At 33.0% G+C, this 22,092-nt stretch overlaps 2 protein-coding genes across 3 annotated transcripts; one reads left to right on the plus strand and one right to left on the minus strand.

Annotated features, from left to right (window-relative positions):
* Window positions 1–510: 510 nt before the first annotated feature.
* LOC105340202 (leukocyte receptor cluster member 1 homolog) lies at window positions 511–6,957 on the minus strand. 2 transcript variants are annotated; one of them, XM_066079458.1, is made up of 7 exons: window positions 6,809–6,957; window positions 5,805–5,904; window positions 3,165–3,365; window positions 2,766–2,886; window positions 2,451–2,523; window positions 1,617–1,710; window positions 511–1,525 (listed from the first exon to the last, which is right to left on the minus strand). In XM_066079458.1, the coding sequence occupies exons 1-7, from the start codon at window positions 6,829–6,831 to the stop codon at window positions 1,229–1,231; spliced, it is 909 nt and encodes a 302-aa protein (XP_065935530.1). In that variant the 5' UTR covers window positions 6,832–6,957; the 3' UTR covers window positions 511–1,228. The 2 variants fall into 2 exon arrangements, with proteins under 2 accessions (XP_065935530.1, XP_011444445.3); XM_011446143.4 differs by having other exon boundaries at window positions 1,617–1,713.
* A 123-nt stretch (window positions 6,958–7,080) lies between these two features.
* LOC105340201 (uncharacterized) lies at window positions 7,081–15,686 on the plus strand. The gene is made up of 10 exons (XM_034479961.2): window positions 7,081–7,219; window positions 8,247–8,762; window positions 9,650–9,706; window positions 9,975–10,040; window positions 10,235–10,309; window positions 11,211–11,429; window positions 13,351–13,416; window positions 13,709–13,786; window positions 14,541–14,624; window positions 14,732–15,686. Exons 1-10 carry the CDS (start codon window positions 7,216–7,218, stop codon window positions 14,785–14,787), a joined length of 1,221 nt encoding a protein of 406 aa, XP_034335852.2. The 5' UTR covers window positions 7,081–7,215; the 3' UTR covers window positions 14,788–15,686.
* Window positions 15,687–22,092: the final 6,406 nt, after the last annotated feature.

Here is a 22,092-nt window from a genome sequence, read left to right on the forward strand (position 1 = left end):
GAGTGAGTTAGTGGTCCATATCTTTGTCATAGTATAAATAAGGTCTAATAGAAAACAAACCGATTTCAATTAACGAAAACGGGGAGAAATGACCTACTATACACAAAAATTATCATTTTGTATCCAAACAATTGAACGTTTTAGAAAAATAATAGGTAATCGTATAGAGCATTTAAACAATGCACTATTTTGCGACTGAAATGGCTCAGAAGATAGAGCACCAGGCATTAATTAAACTCATAAACTATAGGGTTTTTATGTAGTGGGTTTGATACCGCAAAATCTTAAGGCAATAATTTTTTTTTATTGTTTGTTAAAATATTCAAAACTGAGTATAGTTAGAAATTGTGCTTTTTCAAAATTGTATTAAAACATTATCAAAAAGATTTAAGGCCTAATTGGAAATCATTGAATTTAAAACTTAATTTTACAACTACATGTATACCAAATGGGCATGTGTGCTATTTTATCGCACCATCTTCTTATCAAATGATATCAAATACACAAAAATAATTATGTACAAAATCTATATTATTTTAGATATAAAAAAACAAAAAACAAAATTGGTGTCAAATGTTCAATTAATCATCAGAATTTTGATAAATATTTGCATACAAAAACCCCATTATAAATTTTTCCTCCAATAATGTTAGACCACACTTTTTTATAATAAAAAAGAATATAAATACCCCCTATGGAATACTGTAAACCAACTTTTATTCGCCGCGACTTTATTTCACGATTTCCTGGAGATGAACTGGATCGCGACGACTAATTTTCACGACCAAGCTTTATCCAGACCCATGTTGTGATAAGAATCAAATGACAAGGGCTGGTTCGCGGCGAGAAATATTCGCAACAACAAAGCTCTTGCGAACCTCGCGTGAATTTCTTGCATGCGAATAAAAGTTGGTTTACAGTAATACATTATTTTGTTATAAGGAAATTATATAATATAAGGTGCCTGCAGGGACGTACCGGTAAATACAAACTACTCTTAGTGTACACGCCTCTGATACCTGTGGCACAATAATATTAAGACTCGAAACTTTAAAATGAAATACAGATGATTCAAAAACATGAACTACATGTACTGGTATTCAAGTGCATGCATGTTTATCTTCTTAAAAGCCCAAAGAATTCACAGCAAAAGAATTGTGCCTGCTTTCATTGGTAAGCATGGAAAAAAGTCAAGGTTGTATTCATGAAATGAAGTTTAATCACACTTTCAATCGTAAGTCATGTGTGCCTTCCTCCTGGGCTTCCTTGCTAACTCTGGATTGAACTGCGAGTTATATGTCTGCTCCCTCTCTGAGACCTCTTGTGATTTTGGCTCTGTTTTTTCCCCTCGGTGCTTTGCCAGTAACTGTGCAGTCCTTTGTCTCTCTTCCATCTCCCGTTTCAATCTCTCTGCCCTAAGCTGTTCTATTGAGGCTTTAGGCTTTTGTTTTGATGAAGAAGTTTTATGTTTGCTTGATGATTTTTCTCTTTCCTGTCTGTGTTTCTTCTTTTTGTGTTTCTTATGCTGTAAATTAAATGAAATATGTGTGTTGATTACCAGTTTTAGAATATGTACACTTAAAAGAAGGACATATGTCCAAGCATTTTGATTTTACCTTTTCATCTTTATCTTTGTGTTTCTTCTTTTCAAGATAGCAGTCCATTTGTCTGATGGGATCCAAGTGATCCTGTAACTTGCGATTCTTTTCTCTACTGAAAAAACCCCCCAGAAGTACATGTATTACAGCTAGGTGTATATTGGTATGCGTTATTTACTGTAAACCAACTTTTATCCTCCACAACATTATTTCACAATTTATTGGAGACAAACTGGTTTGCAATGACTTATTTTCATGAGTAAGCCTTATACAGAAGTATGTTGTTATTACAATCATAGAGCAAGGGTTGGTTTGTGGTGAGAAATCTTTGCTACAATGATGCCTCACCAAATTTTCTCGTTTGCGAATAAAAGTTGGTTTACAATGTAGGAATTAACTACCGGTAATAATAAATGCATGGACAATAGTACATGTATTGATACCACTGATTAACATCATCTGACATCTATAAACCTAGGAGAGTATACAAAATAACTTATTGCAAAATATATGATACTGAAATGATTTAAGAAAAACAAATGTTAATACTTATATAATATTCGCCGAGGATTTATTTTCATTATTTTCATTGGCAGTATTAATAAACGAAATTAAATCCATGATGAATTTTTGACTCAATTAAGTATGAATAAATACGGAGTGAATATGGAATACATCTTAGAGATTACGATATGATGAAATTAAATATTAACGAAATTTATTTCATTTAAAAACAACGAAAATTTAACCCAACGAATATATGTGCTACTACAGTATATCATTTACAATGATTAAATACAAAAACTTCTTTATAACTATGATTTTTACATATAGTTTGTTAATCACAAAAACCTTTTCCGTTTTTCATAACTGCAATCCTCTTCTTCGTCTTCATGCTTCCGTTTCCGTTGATTATACCAAGATGCTGTGGAAAATAAGTTATTAGTTGCATTTTAAATGTACTATCGTCAGGAAAAAAAGAGCTGACACATTTTTAAAACAAAATTTAAAGGATCTACTGATAAGAAACCACATGTAAATAATTAAATAGATGACACTTGAGTTTTGAAGCTTAAAGCTATCATTGAACATATGCAATTTGCAACCTACAACAGTATTTATGCACTAGCTATGACCATTTGAAACTGTTCAGTTTGTGACAGATACCTGATGTTTCATTTGAACTTTGACCCAAATAGGTCAAAATGCCCACTTTTTTCTCCCATTCTTCTTGTTCCTTTTTCTTGTCTGCTTCATGCTCTGCGTTCTTCCGGTCTGATACAACCATCTGCAAAAAAATTTAAATGGCAATCCAAAAGATTTTGCTATGGTAAAAAATTATATTGACATGCTTTTACTTAGATACTAGTAAATGTATAATAATTTAATGTAAAATTTTCAGTTTAATATGAATGTTACTATCAACATTTATACAGGTATCCTCTTTTTAACAGCATTAAAAAAATCAATGCATTTGACAAAGTGTTGTCCAATAGCTTTCACAATCTTCAGGGCCATGATATCTACATGTAAATTGGTACAAGCTAGTGCCTATAAAGAATTTACCCCATCTGTTTCTTTGAAGAAGTTGATGTGTTTGCCAGAATAGATGTCTTCTGAGAGGGCACCTGCCCCAAATGTGGACACTGCTGATTCTTGACTTCTCTCTTCTGATTTGCCACTGTCCACTTGATTGGAGCTATTTCCTGCATCCTCTATGTGTTTTCTTGACTTCACGCGTAGAAACTCAGTCCTAGCTTCTTGCTCCTGTAATAGGTTTTGTCAATATATACTTGAATATTGATAAATCATAGCAAGACAAACACTTGTAAACCCAATTTTCTTTTACAGTTTAACAATGATTTACCAATTCATTGTGACTAAATTTTGCATCAAAGATTATTCAGATACATGTAACCTTAGATTGGCAATCAAGGTTCCCACTAACCTCACGGAATTTTATTGCATTGAATAAATGTTTCAATAAGGGGTTTTCATTGCAACAAAGGATATCACTTACTTTTTTCAAATCATACTTAAAGTAAATTACATGTATATCATATTTTTTTTTCATTTTCCAATAGATTTCTACAGGTTTAAGCATTTAAGATAGTTCATGCCTCATTAGGAACCATCCATGATGACAGAAAAAGTGAGCAATCTCACATACCCCACTCTCAAACAAAACTTGACAATGCTACACAAAATGAATATCGCAATGAATATGCAATATATACTTGGTGCATAAAATAATTTCTAATAAAGGGGCTTAACTAAAAAAATCAAAACTTCCTACAAATATGCTCTAACATGTTAGCAACAACAAAATCCTAAGTTCAAAAGAGCCAACATATGCAGAAAAATAAAGTAATTGTAATTCCCTAGTAATTAATGTGCACATCTACATGTTGTGTACTTAATACCTAATGGTACAAAGTTTTCATGAAATACTAAATAACAAAAATAAAACAGGACTGGTGGACTGATTGATATACTGACTGACGGAAGGGTCAAAAGCATTGTACATTGTAATTATTTCATTTATATATATACTCTCTGCAACTCAGTTTAATTGTTACATGGGAATCATGATAATTGAATCATGGAAAGTGAAAAGATTGACCCAGGAAACTGTAGTCAGCAAGTCTAGAGTTTTCCAGGTTTTTTTCTCATACCATGGTACATGTATCTGTATAATAAATTATGTAGATTTGTCAGTTAACTATGATCAGTTGGATGGCACAAATGCACAACTTGATTGTTTTTTGTCAGTTTTACGTTGCTTTCATAAGCAATTGCAGATATACAATGACCTCGATGAAACGTTGAATTTAAATAACAGTCACTTCCTCATTTTATGCGAGTAGTTAACTCTGCAATTTCACTGGTGTTTTGTACCAAATCACGAGCATACATAATTGCGAGGACCAACTTTATGTTATAATGTGGGTGTTATAATTTCATATAGTTCGAAACAGTCTGAAAAATAACAAGTGAAAAGCTGTCAATGTGACAGCAAACCGGGTTTTCTTTTATGTAAACTGTATCCATAATCCATGTCAACCCTTATCCAGTGAAATGAAGTACCCTACATGTTTATGCAACATTTTGCCAAAAAATGACTAAGTTCAAAAGCTAGTATTTTTTTCATAAATTATCAGATATCAAAATCCTAGCAATATGCACACCTCTGATATATGTACAATTGATCTGCAAAAGAACAACTTCCTATCTTGAGAACTGTAGGAGGAGTTATCCGTACAATGAGGGTACCCTATATGCAATATTTTGCCAAAAAATGACTAAGTTCAAAAGTTGGTATTTTTTTCATAAATTATCAGAAATCAAAATCCTAGCAATATGCACACCTCTGATATATGTACAATTGATCTGCAAAAGAACAACTTCCTATCTTGAGAACTGTAGGAGGAGTTATCCATACAATGAGGGTACCCTATAAGCAATATTTTGCCAAAAAATGACTAAGTTCAAAAGTTGGTATTTTTTTCATAAATTATCAGAAATCAAAATCCTAGCAATATGCACACCTCTGATATATGTACAATTAATCTGCAAAAGAACAACTTCCTATCTTGAAAACTGTAGGAGAAGTTATCCGTACAATGAGGGTACTCTATATGCAACATTTTGTTAAAAAATGACTAAGTTCAAAAGCTGGGTTTTTTTTGATAAATTATCAGAAATCAAAATTCTAGCAATATGCACACCTCTGATATATGTACAATTGATCTGCAAAAGAACAACTTCCTATCTTGAGAACTGTAGGAGGAGTTATCCGTACAATGAGGGTACCCTATATGCAACATTTTGCCAAAAAATGACCAAGTTCCAAAGCTGGTATTTTTTCGATAAATTATCGGAAATCAAAATCCTAGCAATATGCACACCTCTGATATATGTACAATTGATCTGCAAAAGAACAACTTCCTATCTTGAAAACTGTAGGAGGAGTTATCCGTACAATGAGGGTACCCTTTTGGCAGCCGCCCGCCCGCCCGCCAATCCGCCCGCCCGCCCGCCATTTTCACCATTTTAATAACCGGATTTTTCCGTTGGAAAACCCGGTTAAAAATGAGAGCTTATAATCTCAGAGGGTTGCTTCTTTCAGTTTTATGCTGATGTTAAACCTCGCATTTAATAGGGAATCCACAGTAAAAGATTTTTTAAATAAATCAAGCTTATTACAGCAAGGGCAATTTTGCGCTGTCTCTCTTTCTCTTCAAGTGCTGCCTTCTCTTCGTCTCGTCTGACTCTTTCGATGTTGTTCTTATTACGAACATGCCAACTGGAAGATATAATGTTAGAAACCTTTAAATAATAATTCTGCTTGATTGTTCCAATATCTCATTTGTTTGACTAGCCTATCGGATTCATGTTGTTTCTAACATGTCTACAGAAGTTTTTGTATTATACTCTTTTTGTTCTGGTATATGTGAACAGGTCCAGTACAATCTCCAGATTTAGCTATATAGCTTGAATAAGCTAAATAGCTTTATTAAGCTATTCAGAGTAGCTTCATTTAGCTATTTTGTCATACATTTTTCTTAAATCTGTAATTTTATCAGTATGTATAAAAAATCGCACTTTAATCCAGTGATAGTTTTCAACTTTGAACTGTTCTGTGAACAATGCATGTAAAGATTACTCATCAATTTGCGTCTCCTTAAGAGACTTTGCACTAAAAGTTTTGGGGTAACTGATTCATGACCACACAGTTACTTCTTGAATGAAATATAAAGCAGGTCAGTTCTGGTAAACAAGATAATTGATTGGTAATAATTTATCACAATGAGAAGAAATCATACCTATCCACGCCTCATTGCAAACAAAGTGGTAAACAGTTACCCAAACAATGGAAATATATTTTTTGCTTATAAGTGTTTAAAAGCTGCAAAACTTTTTCAAGCTATATAGCTAAATCAAGAGATTGTACTGGACCTGGTGAATATAAAATTTGATAATGATTATCTTTTATATCGATGTGTTATAATATTGATTATACTGAAGTACAAATTATAACAGCTGTATAACAATGTAAATTTGGTAGTACCATACCAAACCCTACCGCAATAATATTATTATTGATTAATCCAGAGACATAAATAACATGTTATAATGTTATTTATGTCTTTGATTAATCTAATGGCTCCCTAATGGTAAAACGTTACAAAACAATTCAAAAGTTTCACCTTTTGTGATGAAGAATATTCATTTTGGTCTCTTCTCCTCAAATGAAACGTAAATCAGTCACGATCCAAAGACAAGAGACAATTCGGTCCACTAAAGAAACAATCCGGTCCAGAGACATTTCAGGTCTTAGCAAATTGGCACACATGCTAATTTTTCTTTCCTTTTTTACATCAGTGACGACGATGAACATTTTCACCGTTGGCAATGGTGGTTTTAATCAACCATTAAATTTTTTTAAACTTCATTTCACAAATTCCAAAGTAGCCAGCAGGTGACGAGTTAACGTGGTATTTTTAAGTGTCGAGTTAATCAGGAGACGAATTGACAAGGTGCAGAAATAAATAGTGCTTTGAGCCCGACTTGATGATGTCAAAATTAGCCCAAGGATTGGAAGAATCAACTGATCATGGGTTTGTATACAGAGAGATCTTGACACTGTCGATTTCTTGGTTTTTGTATCTTTTTATCATCAGAGTTGTTATACAGTAATGTTTCATTAGACTGTATATAAGTGTATACAACTTTCAATAAAGTGGAAAAACTTACTTTCAGTTTGAAAAAAAACCATGAATCCAAATTTAAGATAAAAGCAAAGCTCTAAATTGGATTTTTTAAAATCAGTTTAAAACAAGATATTAAAAAAATCGAATAACTGTCAGCAATCACCAGATTCACATGCTAATTGCTTTAGAATTATTAATTTTGCAAACATAAATATTTTAACAGAATTCAGATTTATACAGTGAAATGAACGTTAGATTATTTATCATCTTTTGGAGTGATTTTGTTAATAGAGAGAAAAATATGATACTGTTGTCTTCAGTTTATAATACTGATAATAGTCTGACCCAAGATATTTTATGCAGCACATTTGGACGATTTTTGATTAAAAAAAAAAAAGAAAAATTTATACACATACAACAGCTAGGTCTGTGAAAGAAGTGCAATTGATATCATATGACTGAAATCAATGAAAGGAAAAATATCAAAGATACACTCATTGAAACATTATGATCATGATGATTTTTCACTCAGGAAAAAATAACAGAAAAAAAAACAGATTTCTTATGGATATTTAAATGGGAAATGTTGACATCTTTCAGTCAGAATAACGTTACCTTGCACAATTTTTCAGTGTTAATTATCATTCAAGTACTAGCTGTTCAGTGCAAATACGATGAAGACATCTTTAATTTTAGCCTATTGAAATCTGATCAGCTAGAGGGGGTGTTTTAAATGAGAAATCTTGGAAATTATATTCATACTTTTAAATTAACATTGTTTGAACCCTGAGATATTTATAGTTATTTTGTAATTATAAGCATAATGTGAATCAAGAATATCTTGGGACAGAGTTTAATCACTTATATGACTGTCTGTTTTGTATCTTTATATTTTTAAATTAATTTTTACTTGGAATTTTTTACCCCCTTTTAGATCGTTTGGGCGGTAGTATCTTCGAAATTATTGAAGCTTCTAAACAACCACTGTCTGTTGACTCCCTTGCCAGAAAGTGTTGTCGAGAGAAGCATGAAGTAAAAAAGAGCTTGGACAATCTGCTAAATATAGGAATTATAAGAGTAAGCCCTCAAGGTCTATGGAGTCTTTCAACAGATGACAAGGATGATCTCAGCCAGGATGCAGAATGTTATAGTGGCTCCCTTTCAGATCATTACAGTTTTGGTCAGGGAGCAACATCTCGAACTGACCCTATGATTGTTCAAACTGAACTCAAGGTTCCACAGGAGTCTACGAGTTCACATGACACAACTCCAAAGGAGCCCAGTTATTCAGCATCAAATGTTGGAAATAAGAGAAGCCCACCGAAACATGAGCCTAAGGCTAGTTCTTCTCACACCAGAAATCTCAGTATGCCACACAGAAAGGTGTCAGACACCAATGGTACCTCTTCATCCCCAATTATACAGGAGGTTACTTTATCTGGAGAAGATGGTATGAACAAGTTTTTTTTTGTTACATCTACATGTAGCATTCTGTGGTTTTATTGATATTCATTGGCATCAATTTTTTAACTGGGTTTTCCAAAGGAAAAATCCGGTTATTATAATGGTGAAAATACAGGCAGGCGGGTGGCTGTCTCCCACAGTTTTCAAGATTAGAAGTTGTTTATTTGTAGATCAATTTTACATATATCAGAAATGGGCATATTCAAATACATGTACCCGGTACTTGGATTTGGATATTTGATATTTTATGAAAAAAATACCACCTAGCTGTTGAACTTATATTGTTATTTTTGGGGGCAAAATATTGCATATACATGTATAGTACCCCATTTCTCTGGATAGGTAGTGTTTATCAATTCAGGGTTGACAAATAGATTATAGATACATGTACTGTTTAGTTAAGAAAACTGGTTTGCTGTCACATCGACAGCTTTTCTCTTATCTCAGATTTAGGGGAAAAGAACGTTTCAAAGATACATCGTGGCCAATACAGTAGTTTTATTGATACAATATGTTATTCAGAATTTTATTTCAATGAACACTTAATTTCCTGATTCAGTTCTACAACTAAATCCCTGCAAATTCGTATTTAACAGACAATAGACACTGAAATCTTTATTTTAAGTGTGTTGGAAAATATGGTAGTCATTTAAAATGTTAAATTGATTTAATGAGGCTAACTTGGTTTTTCTAAGCAAGTTTCCATTGGGGTTTTTTATCAAAAAATTTGGGGAAAATTGGATAAAGATTTCATTGATATTTTAAATGAATTGCCTTAAAAAAATCTTTCTTGCAATGTTAATTTTCTTAAAAATGAATTAACCATTAATTTATATACATCTAGTAAAAACATTATTCAATGCTCTTTTGTAGATCTGTGTACAGCATTAGAAGCCACAACATTAAAAGAACCTGTTCAGCCTGTTTCAGGTACTGTAACGGAATTGACATAAAAACTGCATTTATGTAACTTTGTAAGACTTACAGCTGGATTTGGAAGTTATTGTTCTGCAGATACCGGTATGACTTGAATTACCGAAGCAATTGAGCTAGGTCACTTTTGGTTTTAAAACCAGTACTTTATTATCACTGTCAGAAGGTAAATTTCTTATCGATGACTTTATATGATATTTTCCTTTACTTTCTATTTTCACCTTTATTTCTTACAAAACCCTAATGTTATGTTCATTTTCTTTAGATAATATGGTAGTTCCTCGCACACATTCTGTTGTCCCAAGACAGAACTCGAACCCGACAACCATTGGTAGGTTGGTATTGAAATATCTTTATTGATGGGTAAAACATACAGTGAGATTTGTTTTACACCAATTAGACAGGCTTGAATACACTTCCATTGATTTTTTCTGTTGTAACATTATTATACTTAGTCAATGAACCTTTAGCTGATTAATTCTTAAATCTTGTTATTAATTAATTTAATTAATATTAATGTTACAGCTGTTGGAGGAGCAGTGATTGAGACAAGTGAAACAGTGAATACAATGCAATTATCAACAGTTAATCCACACAAAAGTAAGAAAAATTATTTGCTTATGAAACTTACTTGTATATTTGTTGTGGATATACCATCCGGCAGTCTTAATTAAGGTTTCAGTGAATGGAATTGAATGGAAAATCGAATGTGCTAGTGAATAGCACTGATGCAAAAAGTTTTCCAACCGTCTAATTTTTCTGTCAATAATTCCATTAAAAAATATGATTAATTTCTTACAATTAAATATATGTATTCTAAAAAAAACATATTAATATAAGATTAAAATAGAAAATGCATGCAGTAAAACTACGTACTCAACATGGCAATAAATTAGGTAGTATAGTAGCTAAGTTTGTGAAAATTTTGTTATAAAGTTATCAAAAAAATATTTCAGCCAATATGAAGTGTTGTTTTATCATATCAATCCAGTGAATATTAGATTTGGAGATTATTCAATTTCATATCACAATATATGTATATAGTACATGTATAATTAAAACTCGTGATTAGAGTTCAATGATTTTATCAATAGCAAGATGATGGTATTTATAGAAAAACATTGTTTATCTTATGGTTATGGATTCTTACATAATTTCATATAGAATTTGCAAATCAAAATGTACCACACATGGACTTCTTAAGTTGATGATGTAGCTAATTTATGCAAATCATACAAGAAAAAGGTTCTATCAAATTGTACATGATATTTGATTTCTTTTATAGTGGAAAAAAATCAGTAAACACTGTTGATTTAAATGCTAGTTTGCATTACTGGTAATTTGTGATCCAAATTCAGAGCTGCATATCCTAATAGCTTACTATCCAAAAAAAAAAAAGCAAAACTGATTTTTAATGTTGAGTAATCAGTTAAGAGATAATCGGCACTCTTATATACACTGTACATGTATGTGACTTGAAGTGTTGTTAAATTTATTTCAGGCATTATTGAAAGGGTAATTAAATTACTACAAAGTTCCAGTGAAGTGAGACCTTTGGATGTGGCAAAAAAATGCATCGGCAAATCTGCCAGTAAAAAGGATGTCAACAGATATCTTCACTACCTGGAAAAATCAGGATTCGTTTGTGTCAAGTACCTGAATGAAGAAAAGAAATCAAACCCTGTTTGGAGTGCTTTGCCAAAAGCAAGAGACATCACAGGTATCTTTATTTTAGATATAAATTCTCTTATCTCATATTTTGTAAGCATCAAAGAGAGAAAAAAATATAGTGTAAAACATCTATCTTTAAACAAGGCCTTTTGTTTTGCCTCGGACTAGAATGTCGCTACGTCATTGGATGAAACGCGTCACGTGGCTGCCTTACAAATTTCTTTAAAAGGCAAGCGTCAAAATTTATAGGGCAACATGGCGGACGTAACGTTATTTGAATTGATTTTCTACACAAACGTTTGTTTACATATCAAACTTTAGGTCCTCGACAAAACAAAACACTTATTAGGTTTGTTACTGACTGTTTAAAGAAATTTGTGGGGTCGGTAAAGTCCATAGAAGGCTCGGCTTCGCCTCGCCTTCTATGGACTTTACCGACCCCACAAATTTCTTTAAACAGTCAGTAACAAACCTAATAAGTAATATTGTATAGTTATATGGGAACAATTCACTGTAAATGATTTTTAGCTCATCGGAACCAAAGGTTCCATCATACAGTGAACCATCCTAGATTCTAGGTTGTTCAAATTGTGACCCCTGGACTAATACTGGGGCTCAAAGAGGGGTTCTAAGTTCAGTAAAGAAATATATCGGAGAAAGGTTAAAAAATCTTCTCTCAAGAACTACAATCCTATAATTTGTTGGATCTCATTGCAAGCATTTAAAGATAGTGTAGATTCGGTGACCTGCAGATTAATAGCGGCCCGGGGCTTCAGGGTGGCCCAAATTTAAACATAGAAATACATAGGGTATATGTTAAAAAATATTCTTCTCAAATACTACAATGCTACAATTTGTAAGATTAATATACGAGCATCCTAAGGTTTTTAAAGTAAATTCTAAATTTAACATAACCACACACGGAGGTTTAGGAGAAATTGGGGTTTGAAAAAAACAAACAAACCCCTATTTTAATTTGATTTTTTCAAGTTTAATTTTATTTAATACTGTAATCTGTAGAAATTTGAAATGTTTAGTGCACATTATGGACTGTAAATCAGATAATGAATTGGATTATTTGGAAAGAACAGACTATAAGTAGTCTGAACACTCACTTAAAATGTATTTATTATTATAACGTTAAGAAATAAGAATAATTTTTTTGAAAATTTTGTTTGTTTTTAAAGCCCTCACTCGTAAGTTTGGTATTTTGAAGTGACGTTAAATGTAGATTTAATTTTGGGCGGCCAAATTTTTATCAATGTTTATTTTAAGATGCACTCTCTATGAATGCATATTTGTTACTACAGACATGGGATAACTTTGAATTTTAATAATGTTTAATAATGTTTCTAGACATCAATCGCAATCATGTGACACTCAAATTAATGTCCAAAACAACTTAATTTGTTTACTCATGTTATTTCCAGATGACTTTTAGAGACTTGTAAACTCATAGGTGATGACTTATGATGCATGAAACCTTCCATATGATGAAGTTTTGTGTATTTACTCTTATTAATAATCGAAAGTAAAATATCTTTTTTGAGTCGATCACCTTGTCACTTTAAAGATCTTCCTGAGAACTACAGTGCTCAATATGTGATATGACTGTAAATTCATTCTTTTACAAATGGGGCCCGATGATAAACAGAATAAATAGGGGGAAAATTTGATAATCTTTACATACAGGATCTTTTCTGCTTCATTGTCCTGATATTCATAAAACTGATTTTAATTGTTGCTCAGATGAGCGATGTGGGCCATGGGTCTCTTGTTTTCTTTGTGTGATTTAATACATGTAGTGAGATTCTTTGGTAATTTATGTTGGATCACAGTGGGACACTGGTTACTTAGGTGACTTACATATGGCCCATTGGCCTAATCTCTAATTTACTTTAAAAATTTATAAATTTGTATAAACAATAAACAATGTCTATAATGAAAGCCTGTTGTTATTTGCATATAAGAGGAGAAAATGATAGAATTGGCTTCAGAAATATCGAAGAGCCCATCCAAGTCAAGAACCCAATCAGGTAAGCAAAGTACTCAAGTTTTTGTTTTATTTTAAAGAATGGGAAATGTGAACACATACTGGTAGTTGAATTAACAATAATAAGTTAATTTAGTAAGCTTGATAACCTCCCCAAATTGGGAGGGAATTTTGTGATGCCCTCAGTTTTGTTGTCATCATCAGTATTGACTACAAAAATTGGGGAGTATCATTTTAAAACATACTACTACGGTACTTTAGTTCCACCGATTCTAAGAAATATGAGAGATATATACATGTGTACAGTTTTCTAAGAATTCAGTTTCATGATTTAGAATTAGTTCCCAGACTACCTGATAGCAGTCACCAGTATCCAACGTCTGGAAATTCCACACCATATCACATCCATGTAGGTAAGGTATCCAATGCTGCTATTGTTAAAGAGTCATTGTATGCAAGTATTTATGATATTGAACACAATTTTAATGTAATATGATTAACTCTTTTTTGGTCCCACCTGTAATTTACAGCTTTGCTTAAAAGGTCAACACAGAGTTTTACAGCTTTCTGAGCCATACAAATTATTTAAAAAAAAATTCATTACATTTACTGCATATAGATAGTAGAAAAACATTTTATATGATTTTTTAAATTGTTTGTATGTTTCGATTACACATTGTCTCCATTAGAGTGTATTCGTTAGATATTGTATGATATCTTTAGGTTCTAAAAAAAGTGAACTTTTCTGATCAAACTTAACAACAGCTGTGACAGTATTTGTAGTAGGAAGAAACATCATCTTTTTATATTTCAAATGTATCTTGACCCTTATTCAACCAAATTTAATGCACTGCATCCACTGGCAATAAATTAGCTTTATTAAAACTGAAGAATCATTCCCAATTCCAAAGGGTATCTTAATTCATGCGCAGATCTATATGAAGGAGGGTTCCAATTTTCTGAAACCAATTGGCTCCATGGGATGAAAATTAATTTACTTTACTTTTGATTACCATACTTGCAAATATTGAATATTTAATATGTTTGAATAATGTATTATTTCAATTTTCAAGAGAACGAAAATTAATTTACTTTACATTTGATTACCATACTTGCAGATATTGAACATTTGATATGTTTGAATAATGTATCATTTCAATTTTCAAGAGAACCACTTTCATCAACATAAGCACACTCATAACACAGTAATTCAGGCTGGTGAGGGGAACAGCTTGCATCTTAATGCCCAAGGTAAGTTGTGTTATACATTGTAATTTGTCTCTTTACATAGTCTTTCATAATTTGTTTTATTTTAAATGCAAGAAAACTTGTGTTAACTTTTAGATATGTTATTTCAGGCATTGAACAGGAAAGAGAAAGAATAACAGAACAAGAAGCTGAAAATGAAATGTAGTTATTCTAAAACAACCATTATTTAAATGTGAAACGTCTTTAGAAGAATTTTACGAAATTCAAAATTAAAGTAAAATGTATTACATATGTATACTGTTAGTTAAAAGTATAATATAACACAGTTTTGAGTGACACCAGGCCCCAAGCCCTTAACTGTGTTATTTACATGTGCTTTGAATAAAGGGTAATATGAAATATTTCTGATTTCAGTCGTTGATATTTGAAATTCAGTTATTCTGATCCTAATTTCCCACTTGGTTTAGATTGCAAGAATGTTGATATATGGGTCATTTTGGTCTTTTGAATGCCTTATTTATAATCCAATGCTGATAACTGTGATCTTATTTATGTTAGCATAAATAACGTTATTTTTTAAGAATTGCTTTTGTTAAAAAAAAAAACTTTAGTCTGTTCAGTAGTTGTACAGATTTTGTGCTTTCTCTCAAAAATGTGTTTTGGCATTACTGATGTACACTATACTTGGATTTTTATGTGTTTATGTATGTGCACAAATAATGCTACGAAGATTCCTGATTTGATTATGTTATATAATACATGTAAGTCTGTAAAATTCATATTCATACAATGAATGTAATCATAATAATGGTGTTTTTTTACATACCATGTTTTTAAATTGTGTACATTGTTCACATTATAGACAGAGCAATTAATACAAAGAAGAGTCAACTTCATGTTCATATCTCTGTTAATCTTTGCATGTATCAGAATTTTTATGTGTGAAAATGTATGACGTACATTATGTAAATCAACTGTTGATTACTAGTAGTTGTCAAGCACACAAGTGCCAAATTATTAATGATAACCGGTGATTTAATCACTTAAACATCAGCCTCATTAGCTGCTTAATAATTACATGATCATTAAGTTTTCTCTTCAAGAGTGAACCATCCATCATCCTTGTGCAATATAAATACTTGGAAATGCTTTGTTCTTCCATCAGATCAGATTTGATTTTGGAGATCTTTTTTTTCAATTATTATTTTGAATGTGATTGGATGAAATTGACAAAATTGCTGCATGAATTTGGTGCATTGTTAAATGAGTTGTTGAAGGGGGACTAATTGTTAAATCCAATTATTTTTTTACAGTTTAAAATTGTATTCAACCTTCATGAATGCATATAATGAATGATATTGTAAATCACGGCATTATATATTTTGGTGCAGAAACTCATGTGCACAATATACAATTCCAGCCAAATTGATATACAAGCTTAAAAACAAAACAAAAATTTGATTTTGAATCATTTTGAAATGTGGTTGCTGCTCATTTTTTTATTATCAAAATACAAATTTCCGCTGAATTTTTCTTATTTGGTTATTTACTTTTCATTTGTGATTCTAAAATTGTGTCATTCATCTATTTTCAGATAAATTCTGAGTAAATCTTCTCTGTATGAAACAATTTCACAATCTTTTGGAACACTAGCTGTGTGCACAACAGCTTTCTTTAGAAAAAAAAAACATAGAGAAATTTAGTTTAATTTGCCATGGAGCGGTGTTCTAGATGAAAGCAAGATCAACAATGTAATATTTACATCCATCACGTATGATTCCCATTATCTCTAACGGAAATTGTTTGCAATTCATAGATCTGTTGAAACTGACTAAACTCTACACGCTCCTTTTATCGATTGGTAGAAACCTACACTGACCTAGGACAAATCACGGACTGCACGAAATAATCATGATGATTTACATGTCAGACTCAAATTCCCATAGGAGACGATTTGGCTGCTTCTTTTAGCTAACGTACTATAGTCTGTCCCAAGATATTTATGCAGCACATTTGGACGATTTGTAAAAAGAAAGAGGTAAATGTTGACAATATGAAATGCTTTCTTTGATAATTCATGTGAGTTATGAAAGTAGCGATGATTGCAGGAAAAAATTCATAGCCCGCTAACACGGGTTATGTTATTTTTTTCTGCACTGTCGCCACCTTAATATCCGGCATAAATCACCAAAGAAAGGGTTTTTGTTTAAGTGTTCCCATCCCACACGCTTTGGAGCTATAAGAATTATGTGAATGCCCTGCATCGCACCGCATTGTTAATATGTTAACTCTACAGGTTGTTTAGTGTTGGTGGCATTGCTTATTATTTTCAATATATATATTTATATAATTCACATCATGAATAAATATTATAATTCATATACGGTGTGTGTTGTTATGAATTTCCCAAACAATCAAATTCCAGTAGAAAGATTTTTTACTATATAAAAGTGGTCAAACAACAAAGTTTAGTAAATGCTGATACTACAGCTAATTGAAAATACATTGGCTCATTGTTATGCAAATCTACAGAACACCCCACGCCTTCCTGAAGATTGAAAAAATATAGACACAGCTTTAGTGATACATGTAGTCAATTAATTCTAGCAATACAAACAATTTAACAAAATATATGAAACTTCGTCCTGTGACATACCGGTAGATTCCTTAAAAAAAATTAAGTACAGAAAACTTAAAATTATTTTTTTTTTGCTTGTCGAATTTTTGGATACATTCATTCCCCTTTCAAAAAACGTACGTACCTGGTGGTAGAGAATGTGTGAGGTTTGAATACTAGTAAAAAAAAATGTTACAAATATCCGAAACGTTAATTAGCAACGGAATTTAGAACAAACGATGTCAACTGATTTCAGTTACATACATGTACACTTGTCTGTCTCAATGAATACAGTTTTATTATAACTTCTGAAAATATCTAGGCTACAGTCATGTAAATTCCCATTCAAATAAAATTTTATGATAGTTGTTTTTGGCACTCTTGTCGCTGTATTCTTTTTTTCTTCTCTCAATGCGTAATGATTCCAAACATGTCCAAAGTAATCATGAAAAACTCTCAAATTTTTTATATAATAACAAAATTGAAAAGGGACACAATGTGTGAAAACAATCCTTTTTAGCTCACCGAGATGAAGTTGGGGGGGGGGGGGGGGGGGGGGGGAGCTTATACTTTACTTTTGGTGTCGGCGTCTGATACTGGTTAAGGTTTTTGTTGCAGGTCTTGTATCTAAGTTACTACTTGTCCTATCTTCACCAAACTTGCATGGGTGATGCATCTGAACCTAGACCTGGATACTGGATCTGGGCCATGAATTTAAGATGCTGAGGGGGGGGGGGGGTTAAGGTTTTTAGCTCACCTGAACCGAAGGTTCAAGTGAGCTTTTCTGATCACCCGTTGTCCGTCGTCCGTCCGTCCGTCCGTCCGTCCGTCTGTCTGTCCGTCCGTCTGTAAACTTTTCACATTTTTGACTTCTTCTCAAAAACCTTTGGGCCAAATTTAACCAAACTTGGTACAAAGCATCCTTATGAAAAGGGGATTCTAAATTGTTAAAATAAAGGGTACAACCCTTTTTAAAGGGGAGATAATTACGAAACAGTGAAAATAGGGTGCATGTCTTTAAAAATCTTCTTCTCAAGAACCACTGCACCAGAAATGCCAATATTTACACAAAAGCTTGTATATATAGTGAAGATTCTAAATTGTAAAAATCGTGACCCCCGGACCAAAACTGGGGCCCCAGGCGGGGTTCAAAATTTATCATGGAAATACATTGGAAAAAAGTTTAAAAATCTTCTTCTCAAGAACCACTGCACCAGAAATGCCAACATTTACACAAAAGCTTGTATATATAGTGAAGATTCTAAATTGTAAAAATCGTGACCCCCGAATCAAAACGGGGGCCCCAGGCGGGGTTCAAAGTTTAACATTGAAATACATTGGAAAAATGTTTAAAAATCTTCTTCTCAAGAACCACTGCACCAGAAATGCCAACATTTACACAAAAGCTTGTATATATAGTGAAGATTCTAAATTGTTAAAATTGAGACCCCCAGACCAAAACTGGGGCCCCAGGCGGGGTTCAAAATTTAACATGGAAATACGTAGGAAAAATGTTTAAAAATCATCTTCTCAAAACCCACTGCACCAGAAATGCCAACATTTACACAAAAGCTTGTATATATAGTGAAGATTCTAAATTATAAAAATCGTGACCCCCGGACCAAAACTAAGGGCCCAGGCGGGGTTTAAAGTTTAATATATGAAATCCATAGGATAAATGTTTAAAAATCTTCATATCACGAACCACTGCACCAGAAAAGCCAATATTCACACAAAAGCTTGTATATATAGAGAAAATTCTAAATTGTAAAAATTATAACCCCTGGACCAAAACTGGGGCCCCAGGCGGGGTTCAAAGTTTAACATGAAAATCCATAGGATAAATGTTTAAAAATTTCCCTCTCAAAAACCACTGCACCAGAAATGCCATCATTTACTCAAAAGCTTGTATATATAGTGAAGATTCTAAATTGTAAAAATCCTGACCCCCGGACCAAGACTGGGGCCCCAGGCGGTCCGGCTACAACTTAAACATAGAAATATGTAGGAAAATTGTTTAAAAATCTTCATATCAAGAACCACTGAACCAGAAATTTCAATATTTAAACAAAAGCTTGTATGTATAGTGAAAATTCTAAATTGTTAAAATTGTGACCCCCGGGCAAAACTGCCCCCCCCCCCCCCCCCAGGTGGGGTTCAAAGTTAACATATATAAGAAAAATGTTTAAAAATCTTCTTCTCAAGAACTACAATGCAACCGTTTGGGATATCACTATGCATACATCCTTAGCAATTGTAGATTCTAAAGTGTTAAAATCATGACCCTCGGACTAATACTGGGGCATCAAGAGGGGTTCAAAGTTTAACATAGAAATATATAGGAAACATGTTTAAAAAATCTTTTCGAGAACTACAATGTCATACTTTGTGAGATTACTTTACTTGGATCCTCAAATAGTAAAAAACTTTAAATTATAGAAGTAATCTAATACTGGGGCTCCAGGAGAAGGGGTTCAATGTTTCAAATAGAAAGATAGGAGGGAACATGTTTAAAAATCTTATGGAGGAGAACTAATGCTTCAATTTGTGAGATTACTATGCAAGCATTCTCAAATTGTAAAGTTTCCAAATTGTGGAAGCCGTGACCCCCAGACTTATATTGGGGCCCAAGAAGGGGTTCAAAATTAACATAGAAATATATAGGGAACATGTTTAAAAATCTTCTTCTCAAGAACTACAGTGCAACAGTTTGTGAGATTACTATGCAAGCATAATTGGCTATTGTATATTCTAAATTGATTGGAAAAATCATGACCCCCAGACTAATACTTGGGCCCCAAGACCCCCAGACCAATACTGAGGCCCCAAGTGGGGTTCAAAGTTTAACATAGAAATATATATGGAAAATGTTTAAAAATGTTCTTCTTGAGAACTACATGCTACAGTTTGTGAGATTACAATGCAAGGATCCTCAAATAGTGTAGTTGTTAAAGCCAACCATAAACCCCGGACCAATACTGGGGCCCCAGAAAGGGGTTCAAAGTTTAAAATAGAAATAACATATGCTATGAAATAGAATGTTACAAGGAACTGTAGTTCAGGTGAGCGACGTGGCCCATGGGCCTCTTGTTTGAAAAGGCTAACGTTTTTTGAGCAGGTACCATTTGATTGCCATTTCAAAGTTACCACTGGTCCTAACTTAACCAAACTTGCATGGATGGTGCATCTTATGATGCTGATGCACCTGACAGGCTTGGATGCTGAATCTGAGCCATAGATTTTGGATGCTGGAGAAGGTTATTAATAAGGTTTCTAGAGCTGGTTAAAGTTTTTGGAGCAGGTGCCCTCTGATGATTATATCTTAGTAATTACATGTACTGGTCCTAACTTCATCAATCTTGCTCATGTGATACTGATGCACCTGACAGGCTTAAATGATGAATCTGAGCCATAGGTTTCGGATGCTGAATGAGGTTTAGTTTTTTGGAACAGGTCGTATATTTAATAGATAAAAGTACTATTTCAAACTTGAATGATTGATTTAACTATAATATACATGTAAAAGAATCACAGTGGTAGCTTCAGATGCAAAGTCTGATCTGCTAAAAAAAAAAATTCCCACCTCACTCAAACCTGCTTGAAAGATGTGTTTGTTGTTAAATGTCATATAACATGATTCTTCTGATATAAAATTGTATGATATGATACACTATTGTTTTAAATGATACTATACAAATATAGCCCTTTCATAATATAAGGTCGATCCATAGATATATCGACTTCGTGCTCGGTCAATATGCTTTTCTGTGAAGTCGATATAGCTATGAATCAACCTCATAAAAGGGTTGTATTCGTATAATATAATATGTTACAATATTGTAATGTATGATGTGATATGATATTGTATCATATGATACTGTATTGTATCATATTTGAATATTATCATTTTATGATATTGTATTATGTGATCAAATCTAATAATGTATAACACGATATGTCATATCATATGTTACAATATCATATATTGTATCATATGATCTCACTACTGTGAGAGAAACAGGTCTGTATAGTTGTCAGCTTTACACTTTTCTCCTTTTTAGCTCACCTGAGCTGAAAGCTCAAGTGAGCTATTCTGATCACATTTTGTCTGTCGTCCGTCTGTCCGTCTGTCCGTAAACTTTTCACATTTTCAACATCTTCTCAAGCACTACTGGGCCAATTTCAACCAAACTTGGCACAAACCATCCTTAGGCAAAGGGGATTCAAAGTTGTGAACATTAAGGGCCACACTTGTTTGCAAGGGGAGATAATTAGAAATTAATCAAAAATTTCGAGAAATTTTCAAAAATCTTCTTCTCAAGAACCAGAAAGCCAGGAAAGCTGAAACTTGTGTGGAAGCATCCTCAGGTAGTGTCAATTCAAAGTTGTGAAATTCATGATCCCTGGGGGTAGGGTGGGGCCACAATGGGGGGTCGAAGTTTTACATAGGATATATAGAGTAAATCTTTAAAAATCTTCCTCTCAGAAACTAATCAGCCAGGAAAGCTGAAACTTGCGTGGCAGCATCCTCAGGTAGTGTAGATTCAAAGTTGTGAAAATCATGACCCCGGGGGGTAGGGTGGGGCCACAATGGGGGTCGAAGTTTTACATAGGAATATATTGAGTAAATATTTAAAATCTTCTTCTCAGAAACTAATCAGCCAGGAAAGCTGAAACTTGCGTGGCAGCATCCTCAGGTAGTGTAAATTCAAAGTTGTGAAAATCATGACCCCCGGGGGTAGGGTGGGGCCACAATGGGGGTCGAAGTTTTACATAGGAATATATAGAGTAAATCTTTAAAAATCTTCCTCTCAGAAACTAATCGGCCAGGAAAGCTGAAACTTGTGTGGAAGCATCCTCAGGTAGTGTAGATTCAAAGTTGTGAAAATCATG

Source organism: Magallana gigas, chromosome 3, assembly GCF_963853765.1.
Source record: "Magallana gigas chromosome 3, xbMagGiga1.1, whole genome shotgun sequence".
Taxonomy (NCBI): domain Eukaryota; kingdom Metazoa; phylum Mollusca; class Bivalvia; order Ostreida; family Ostreidae; genus Magallana; species Magallana gigas.

Excerpts from the sequence above, each read along its gene's own strand:
- LOC105340201 (XM_034479961.2), top strand. Across the intron at positions 13,787-14,540 it reads ACCATATCACATCCATGTAG|AGAACCACTTTCATCAACAT; the intron begins GTAAGGTATCCA and ends TCAATTTTCAAG. Across the intron at positions 14,625-14,731 it reads CTTGCATCTTAATGCCCAAG|GCATTGAACAGGAAAGAGAA; the intron begins GTAAGTTGTGTT and ends ATGTTATTTCAG.
- LOC105340202 (XM_011446143.4), bottom strand. The coding sequence starts at position 6,831 with ATGAATATTCTTCATCACAAAAG. Across the intron at positions 2,887-3,164 it reads TCTTCAAAGAAACAGATGGG|ATGGTTGTATCAGACCGGAA; the intron begins GTAAATTCTTTA and ends ATTTTTTTGCAG. Across the intron at positions 1,526-1,616 it reads ACAAAGATAAAGATGAAAAG|CATAAGAAACACAAAAAGAA; the intron begins GTAAAATCAAAA and ends TTTAATTTACAG.